Source organism: Sardina pilchardus, chromosome 9 (assembly GCF_963854185.1).
Source record: "Sardina pilchardus chromosome 9, fSarPil1.1, whole genome shotgun sequence".
NCBI classification, from domain to species: Eukaryota; Metazoa; Chordata; class Actinopteri; order Clupeiformes; family Clupeidae; genus Sardina; species Sardina pilchardus.
Genome location: NC_085002.1, coordinates 29,913,720 through 29,923,811, shown reverse-complemented (window position 1 = coordinate 29,923,811; position 10,092 = coordinate 29,913,720). Strand labels below are relative to the sequence as shown.

Sequence of the window (10,092 nt, the reverse complement as noted above, 5' to 3'; positions counted from 1 at the left end):
GATTTGATCAACCTGAATTAAGGTCACACAAACACGAACACACACAAACACACACACACACACACACACACACACATACGTGATCCACAACGCTCACATACCTGCATGCGCACTCTTATGCACATCCACCACCACCAGCACTACACATACACACACACGTGATCACACACACACACATACATGCACAATTGCACACGTACACACATGCACTCACGCACACACACACACACACACGCTCACACAATATGAACAATCATATCATTCATGTATCAGGCTTGGCTAAGGCTGATGCTGTTGCTAGGATGACTGGCTCTTCACAAAGGAAATATATTTAAAGATTTAACCTCTGAGTCAGAAATATTCAAGGCCACAGAGAGGAGAGGACCAACAGTCTTTGGCAAGGAGACTTTATTTCCTGTCACAAACCAAAGCTTTGAGAATAGCATTGAGCTGTTAGAGGAAATTACACCCGCCATTTGTTTAAAGAAGAATAAACACAAAACACTGACATTTACATTTTCTAATAAATATAAAATGTTCTTCTGTAAGAAGGTCTGCTAGCTTTCATTTTGAAAGAAATCTTAACATTAGGCCTACTGTGAGGTGACTGTAAACAAAGGTGTTGTCTTGAACATAAGTTGTCTTGAAGGGTGGTGACTATGAAAACAGAATGTTGGCCTACCAATGAAATACAAATGGCAAAAAAAAACTGACCATTTTTTTTTTCAATAAAAATACGCTCTATTTCACATATTTCACAATTGTCATAAGACAGTTGTGCACTTAGCCTATTTTTTCAATACAGTATTGCTAACAGTAGAAACATCGGGTGATTAGGGTGAAGGATTACTGTGGTTAGCATAGCATGGAGGCTATGTAGCCACCCTGTGGTACGGCCGTGCCAAGCTGGCCAGCTGCCCGACAGGCTGTGTAAATGGGCAGAGCACCAGTCAGAGCTCTTAGAGTTAGTCAGTGGGTCAGTTCAGGTGTCCAGTTCAGCTCAGTTCAGTCCCGGGGCCAACGCTCACTCCAAGAGAGTGATGATGACGTGGTCGTCCTGGCCCTTCCAAAGCATCTCCCCCTCGAAGTCCACCATCTTGTACTTGCGGCAGCGCAGGAGGATGCCCACCACCTTGTCCGAGATCTTGACGTAGCGGTCGAACAGCCGGCCGAAGGTGACGTAGACGTGGCCGTTCTTGTCCACCGTGCCCATGCACGAGCCCAAGTCGCGGATGATGAAGCACATCTCGTCCATCTCCTTGTGGATGTGCTTCTGGGCGCGGTCGCCGCGCTCGGCCGTCTTGGAGCCCTCCTTGGGCCGGCCGTAGCCCGCGTCGCCCTTCTGCAGGCGGCTGGACATGGCGTGCTCGTAGTCAAACTCCTCGCTGAAGGGGTTCAGCTTCTGGTTCTCAACGTGGCTCTGAGACCACTTCTGCCACTTGTTCTTGATGTCCGACATAGTATTCACCCTAATCTGTAGAGGAAGGATGACATTGAGGATATTACATCTGGTAGACGTGTGGATAAGATTATACAGTAAACAAACCTGGACAGTCCAGTTTTTAAACATCATTAAAGCCTCAATAACCTTTACCAGACTTCTGTGAATATGAATACAATACAATTCGTTAGTGAAATTGAATGACGTTATTGATGATGACTAATTAGTCTCATGCCAGAGGAATGTTGATATTTGTTGTTTGTTTTTATCTGTCAATCTGTCTGTTCTAACAGGACTAACACATGATGATGATGTTCATGTAGGCCAGTAGGGGTGTAGGGGATGGGTGTAGAATTGGATGAGGAAGAGCCCATTGCATGTCTGAACAGATCCAGATCAAAAGCTTTTCTGCAACAGTACAAGATAAAGCAATTGGCCTGCCGGAGGTCTGCACCCCACGGTCTAAGCACTCTTCTAGTTTTTATATTGGTTTCTAGGCTGCCACAGTCTTTTATGGATACAGTAGTCCTAGTCCTCTAGTCCTCACAAATACTGGCTAATGCTGCCGCCATTTAAAAATAAAATACCGTCATGCCAAGAGTCCACGTGTTGGCACATGTTCTGCGCTGTGACGTGCTTTGAAGGGAGCATCTTTCAAGACTTGTCATTCGAAGTGTGAGGAATGTGTCTAGTGAAATCTAAGATGGAAACCTCTCTGAATTAAGAGGCTTTGCGACACACCGCTGAATCCGGGCCAACACCAAGGCTATCTGAGATATCCCAATGATTTTGAGGTCAGTTGGAAAGATATGTGACTATATTTATGTTCTCATAACTTCCAGTGCACAGACACATGTTTGACTTTGTGTCAAAACACTGTGTTGTCATTCGAAGGGCAAGTAAAATTTTCCAGACACATGCTGTTTACTGTAAAAACATCCCTTTAAAATAATTTATGGTTTCATGTGTAATACGGAGTATCTGTTATGTCTGGTCTATTTACAGTATGAGTCCCAATATTATGTACGGTTATATTTGTTCCACAAAATGCTAAACTATATACAATAAACAAGGTGATAGTGAACAGACAAGCACAATTAATTGCTTCCCTACTAAATTGTATTTCCTTGACTGCAGGAGATTCATTAAAGTTAATAGGCTTAGAGCAGGGGCTCATCCAGCCCACGTGCTGACACCATACCTTGGGTCTGGCCACGGGTTTCTTCTTCTGGTCAGCCTCGTTCTGGTCGCTATGGTCACTGAGGGCCGTGTCCTCCCCGAGGCCGCTGTCCTCTGTGTCCAGGCTGCTGCTGCGTGAGCTCAGCTTCCGCTCCTCCTTGCCCGCCTGCCCGCCGGCCGTCCTCGTCGCTGCCTTGGACCCGCAGAAGCGTCTCCTGGTGGGCGACTCGTTTCCCAGGAAGGTCTTGGCGTCGGTGGACGGCGCCACCTGGTTGGTGCTGAGCTTCTCCTTCATGGTGTTCACCCAGTCGCCGCCGCCGCCGCCGCACTCGCTGGCCCGCGGCAGTGCCACGCTCTTGGGCACGGCCGCCGACCGGATGATGCCCTCTCCCGGGTCCTCGCTGGCGTCCACGGTCACCACGCGGGGGCTGACCAGCAGCTTGACCTCGCTCATCACCTGCTCCTTGTTCTCCGCGTCCTCGATGATGGAGTCGGGCATCCAGCCCGCGGGGATGGTGTCCTGTTTGCTGGTGTTGGCGCTGGCCCAGCCCTGCCAGCTCTTGGCCAGGCTATTGACCATCGCCGCGCACTTAATCTTCCGCACGACCCGCGTGAACTGCTGGTTCCCCTCTGTCGCTGCGCTCATGGCTGCCTGGAGTGCTGTGTGATGTTGTGATAGGAAAGCAAATATCAAGGGGGCTCCTGGGAAGCAAAGGTAATCCTCTGGAGCCTTCCAGCGAGGGTGCTGGGCTTTAAATACGAGAGGGGAGAGGAAGCAATGTTGGGGTCCGGAGGCGTGACTTTTCTGGTGTGCACATGGTGATCGGGCTGACCTCCGCACGCCATAGGAATTTCCCCAAGGGGGCGACCCAGGCAACAGGTGGCCATGTGGAGCCAAGCGGCAACGGCAATCCTATTGACCTGCCTGGCCTGACGTACTAGCCCACATACACACACAACCTCATTCCCGAGGAAACGGTTAATATCTCTTATTTTAGCTGCCTCTGAGCACGGCTGCCGCTCACATAGTGAAAAGATGAGCTCACTCCCACATACTTAGACAGCTTTTGTCACCAGAAGGACTCGCGTTTGAGCATTAGCTTGTTATTTTGGATGGCTGTTTTTGGGTGGCTCGCCAACACTCTATGACTTGATCTATTTTTGAGAGAGGCTGCATGTGCTGGCCTCTGCTGATTGATACACGGGCCTGCTCGGCAAAACATGAGCTGGGCTATTTTGGGCCAGATCGTTGTCCTTGGACCAGCCACAACGAACCAGTGGGGTCCATCTGGCATATTTACATTTTAAACTGGGTGTTTGAGTCACGCTGCTCAAATGACCACCTGACTTCATGGGTTTATGTGAACAAATAAATAAAAACAGAAGCTCTTACATAAGAGTAGCAATGAATATATGCACAAATGGACACACACAACTTTGGATGATTGTACAATATGATGGAAGCAGGTTGTTTTGTTGTGATGACAGTAAAGGTTAAGAGTATGGCAGCATAGATTTCCCTTTCCTGCTACTAGTATGCCAGGGTAGATTTTGATGCCTGTGATCCTGTCAGAAGGCAAAAGCCAACACATTCACTGGAAAAAACACACTTTTGACATATAGGAATTGTAAGTTGACTAGACCTGTGACAATGAGTTGAGGTAATGAAACAAAATGTGTATCCAAACAGTATTACGGCAGGACGATGTCTTTCCTTTAGATGGGCCATGTCTTAATTCATACGCTGGTTTCCGCTCCCACTCAAGTCCCTTCAGGATGCACACTGGAGAGGAAATGAATTAATTGTGGTGTACAACAAGCCAAAGCTGCTCGGCCTATTTTGGTTAAGCCGTGACAGAATGCGGCTGAGTGACTCATGTATGGAGGAGTGTGGCTAACGTCGCTCTCTGCATCAGACGTAACAGGATCTGCTTCCTCGCCCCTTTCTCACAATGCGGCGCTCAACACCGTCTTTCAGACTTGTTCCGCATGTTGTGTCATTGAGTTGCACTGGTTAAATTACATTGGGAGAAAAACATGAAGGCCTGGCGTTACATATCATGGAATGTTATGATTATGTAAAGGTCCCGGTAAGAACGTAAAAGTCAACGCTACTGATTGAACTTTAAAGTGCATCAGCCCTTTGAGATGAAAGGGCTGCAATGCAAAAGTCATTGCATAAACATGGCATAAATACTGGAGTGACTGGTGAACAGGAAGATCCAGGTTATAGCCCCGCAACCAAAAATGGTCAGACTTACAGTACAGTATGTGCTGGGACATTTCACATTACGCACCTGAACATCTGTTTTTGGCTCCAGGTTGTCATGATCTTGTCATTGTTTGTGTCAAAACATTGGCTTACATTACACCATTAACGAAGCTTTTGACTCTATCAGCTGTATAAGATTCTTCTGTGAAATTAAAAATGTCTGGTATATGTAACATGCTTTTACTCTCTCATTCAGTGTATTTTTCCATACATGTGTACACTCAAATACACTCTGACATTTGGAAAAAACAGTTTTAACTTCATGAAATGGTTTGAGAAAAGCAAAAGGCCCTGCAACTAAGTGAGATTTGTTGCTTTGCGTGTCCAACAACATCCCTTGGGTATAATTCTCAAATCACTGTAACCTACAACCTCCTTGGGCTTATTCCACACCGGTAAGAGACATCTGATTTCAATGACTGACGCTGGTGTTTCCAATGATCCACATGTCCCATGTCCTCTTCTGTCTGCTGAGGACACATCTTGAGCCATATTTAACTTTTCTACTCGCACTTCTTCATTTACAAAAAGGACATCGTGACTCACCAACAGAAGGTGTAATAGAGAGTTTAATTTTCAAAAGTGTTGAACAAAGGCAGCGCTCAGTGTTAATGAAAGTGCATCCATATTTTGGCAACACTTTTGTGCATTCATACCAAACTTGGCACCTTTCACAACAGCCTCCTCATGCCCGAGTATGTTTGTGCTTTTTGACAAGTATGAGGTATCCATCTGTCAAACCAACCTGCTCCCTTAAAGGCACAATCTGTGATTCTGGTGAGAGTAATGACACCCCTATAGAGTGTGTCCACACCAACATATTTGTATTGTGCTTGTGCTTGGACTGAGTACAAACACCAGCATTTTCTGAATGCACAGCAACAGAGAGATAGAGAACTCCAAGAAGCAGAACATGCAATATGCAAATCACGGAATTTGACAAAAAGTATAATTAATTAGAGTCATTGATTGTCCCTTTAGCACATTGCCTCTGTCCTCTTAAGGGATTACATATCAGGAAAAGCAAAAGCTTTATCTGTTCAGTGGTAATTTGAGAGATGGGAAGTAATTTGAAAACAAAAATGTGATTGAAAATCTTGCCCCTAAATCGAATAGCTTAATTAGATTATTCCTCCAAAGGAAGTTGCAAAATGTCTTCTGTCACCACAGGCCAAAGCTGTCGCATCATGATGTGAGGCGGTCTTCTGTTCAGCGTGTCTGAATAACTCCTGCATCTGCATAGCACTCATTAGAGGGGAATGCGTGATCAGCTAATCAACACACAGTGCTATACGATGACGCCAGGCAGCGAGCTGGTGACAGGAAACGTCTCTTCTACAGGATGTTTAGAAAGCTCCTGTGAAACACTTTCGCCTTCAGAGAGTGTTTGATGAAGGTCACTTTCATTACCAGCACAGTAGGCCTAGGCCTACTAGAGTGACTGCTATTGCCTTTGTGACTGCCATTGCTTTTAAGTTTGTTTCTGTTATATTTGTTTACACAGGATTCAAGAAATACACATGGGCTATCTTTACAGGAAGCATCACGCCACAGATATGTTTTCCACAAGTGTTGCGCGTGCCGTTGTGACCCAGGCAAAATATTTTATTTCAAGCGTGAGGTCATTGTGTTGAAGTGGAGTAGCCTAGCGCTGCTAATAATTACTCTACTTATGAGCTCACCACTGATGTGGACCACAAAGAGTCATTTTGTATTCCTGGACACTGTTGCTGCCGCCTGCCTCTCTTTCTTTAATAGGTAACCTGACCCAGAAATGTGCCCTTGAACTATATTCTCAGAGGAAGTATTTTTACCAAGCTTTGTCTGCCGCTCTAGCCTGGGATTCTTTTTTGGAAGCATCCAGAATGCACCGCGCCGTTCACTTTCCTGTCTGTGTATTGGGCACATATTTGAGGGGATTCGGTCACCCAGTCGGCAAGCAATCACCAAGACTGTTCTACATAGGCCTACACTTTTCTTTTCATTTCCCTAAACGACACCGAAACCGTGGCCCAGATAGGAAGTTTGAAACAGAGAGAAGTGGGTGACGAGCAGGCAGTGTGTTAAATAATGATGCAACGGTTTAACCTTGAGTAGGCTGCAGTTTGACACAGCAAAGAAAACAACAGTAAGACATGTAAGAGGAAAGCGCCTCTGGCCCCGACAGAGTCAAAGCTATGACAGAAATATCTGTGGTGTCATGTCATGCGTGCGTCCTAATGAAAGGAGCGAGTCTGTCTCCGTGTGTGCGTCTCCGTGAGTCACTCAGTCAGTGATTTTCGCCGTCTGAATAATTCCCGCAGCAGCAGGGTGGGAGCACCTGTTCGCCATGCATGCGATCCTCAAAGACAGCACTCCAAAATAGACTCCTGCCTTCCACTCCCTTAAAGATGCATTAATGAGTGCAATCATGGTGGAGGGAAGAGAGGAGACTGTGGAGGCTTGGACTGGGATATCACATTGAGCTCAAAACTCCAGTTCACCAAATATAAAAAGGACTTTTAAATATTTTATATCATACATTTCTGATATTCAGAACACCATAAAATAGACATTATACATTAATATATATATATATATATATATATATATATATATATATATATATATACACATACATATAATATATTTAAATATATGATAATCAGCATAGACAATAGAACTGGGACCTTTGTGCTATGCGTTTTGTTGTAGGAAATAGATATTTCATCTTTGTAATTTGCACTAGAGACTGAATGAGTCATAGAGAGAGAGAGAGAGAGAGAGAGAGGGGGGGGGGGGGGGGGGGGGAGAGAGAGAGAGCAGGGCATAAGCATTCAGAACTGCCAGCACTGGAGGCCCCTTCTCGTAGTAGATTTATAACCCCCCATAACACCATAACACCCCCCCTCCCCTCATATATTTACTTTATGGCCTCTGGACAGCAGATTGGAAACATGCAATGAAAGGTGAGGGGGCGACACAAGCTATTTCTGAATTCTGAACGCTAAGCTAATATACCAGCAGAGGATACCTGCTAATTGCATGCACCAGAAAAGTGACACATGAAAAATTGATGGTAAGCTGGATGTTAAATGCAGCGTATCCCCGACTGGCAGTTAATTATCAAGAGAACAGTTCTGGATGATTAAATTTCACAATATTTCTGACTTATTAAACGGAGGTTCTGTAATTTACTACCCAGAGAGATGCCGCTGACGTTATGTGTTATTGAGATGGGAGGCAAACAGTGGGGCATCGCAGGCAAACTCAGCCCTCTTTATTTCAGTGGAGGTGATTCTCCATGCTCTTCACAGCTAACTGGGTTTCTGCAGGACTCAGCCACCAGAGAGGCACCACAACAGAAATGTGGGCCGCCAGACGATCCGGTGTGCGCTACAGTAGAACTGGGCCGTTTCTGATGTTTTTCCAGCTCTAATGTGTAGTTAATTACTCAATAAGCAGCCATGTGTACAGACAGAGACAGATAACATACAATGACTAAATGCTTTCTGTGTGAATGTACCTTTATGCATGTATGCATACCGTACCTTCCAGCAGCTCCATGCCTCTATTGCATGCACCAGCTCCTCTGAAGCACATCACCGTACATGTTCTGCAGCTAGCACATCCACCTCCATATGATCACACGTGCTCCTTATCAAACAGACTCATGAAGCACATATGCAAAAACTGCAAACACAAAGTAGTGCATGTGCATTCAAAGTGCCCTGAGAGGCAGTAGGAAAGAGTCCCACTCTGCCACCGAGGGAATGGATGTTTCCTCTTCGTCATCCTAAAGCCGCACTCTGCTAGTGTGAAAGCAGTAATGGCTGTAATTGCATTGACGGACGGCTCTGCACTGCACTGTGGCACGCTCCTGCCCATAACTCTCAACATGGCCTGGGCTATGGTGCTGTGTAGCCTATAGCGCCCTCATCAGGCAGCATCCCATCCACAGATAAGCTTCTCTCTTTTTCTTTCTCTCGCCCTCTCTCTCTATCTCTTTCTCTCTCTCTCTCTCTCTCCATCTGTCCTTGTGTGTGTGTGTGTGAGTGTGTGTGTGTGTGTGTGAGAGAGAGAGAGAGTTGCAGTAAGTGTTGACACAGTTTTAAAACATGTAAAAAAAGCTCCAGTTCACTTTAGACTCCTCAAATACACCAGAGAGCTCCTACCGTGTACAACCCGAGAGCGAAAACAAACGTAGCCCGCAGATGAGAGGTTTGTGAAGGAGAGGACACACTTTTTTTGCAAAAAAAAAAGGCGACTTGTCTGGTGTTGCTTGGAAATAGAACACATTTGATAACCTAGATTCTCATCCAGTTTCTCTGAAGACTGAGTGAAGTTTCAAGTCGAAGGAATGTGTGAAAAAAGAGTATGAATCGAGGTCATGGGGGAGCCAAAGAAAGTTTGGATGCCTCTAGAACACAGATGATCCGTTCTCTGTTGTCTCCATTCACAGGATTGACAGACATCGCCCCCTTGGAATGATGAGGTTCTATCAGACATTTCTGTCAAAATTGAGCTATTGTCATATTCTTATTCTGTGGCAATTTAAGGTGAGGTGCGGTGTTTCTTCTAGTTGTATGCATTTTTGGACATTGTATCTAAAGATGCTTGTTGTTAGTGATGCTCATCATCACTACTCTAATTCTAAAACATTGAAGCTCAATATCTCAGAACTACTCAAAACGTATAAATAGAACCTATCATTCTAAGGGACAATACAGTATGTCAATAACGCTGTCAACCCTTTCACTTTTAATAGTAACAATTTTCCCAGATCATATCAACTCTATAGCAAAACTGTCTTGCTCTCTGTGGCCGTATCTATGTATTTTCCAGAGTAAGCTCCAGTCATCCATTAAGGTTCTGCCGAGCCACAATGGCAATACAAGCAGCAAGGCCTGATCGTCTGTGTTGTAGGAGGTAAGGGTATATACACCCTGATGTCTGTGTGTACAGTAGGTGGATGGGGTTGGCCACCAGAGGGCCACATCATCTCATTTATGTGGGTGTAGATGTGCAAAGGGTTCCTTCATTAAGAACAGCACTGTTGTGACACAGAATGAAGGGACACTCAAAGTGAGTATTGCTATACCAGTGCAAGCAGATATATCACTGTGCATATAGTCAATGAGTCATATGTGTTGTAGGAGTCTGCCTGGATCATTTACTGTATTATAAAAGATTAAAGCAGATCCAGTGCTGTGGACATAAA

The 10,092-nt window shown here is 45.2% G+C and overlaps 1 protein-coding gene across 1 annotated transcript; it reads right to left on the bottom strand.

Annotated features, from left to right (window-relative positions):
- Nucleotides 1–391: 391 nt before the first annotated feature.
- abraa (actin binding Rho activating protein a) lies at nucleotides 392–3,360 on the bottom strand. Its single transcript, XM_062545108.1, has 2 exons — nucleotides 2,643–3,360; nucleotides 392–1,474 (listed from the first exon to the last, which is right to left on the bottom strand). The coding sequence occupies exons 1-2, from the start codon at nucleotides 3,264–3,266 to the stop codon at nucleotides 1,025–1,027; spliced, it is 1,074 nt and encodes a 357-aa protein (XP_062401092.1). The 5' UTR covers nucleotides 3,267–3,360; the 3' UTR covers nucleotides 392–1,024.
- Nucleotides 3,361–10,092: the final 6,732 nt, after the last annotated feature.

Excerpts from the sequence above, each read along its gene's own strand:
- abraa (XM_062545108.1), bottom strand. The coding sequence starts at position 3,266 with ATGAGCGCAGCGACAGAGGGGAACCAGCAGTTCACGCGGGTCGTGCGG. Across the intron at positions 1,475-2,642 it reads AACCCGTGGCCAGACCCAAG|ATTAGGGTGAATACTATGTC; the intron begins GTATGGTGTCAG and ends CTTCCTCTACAG.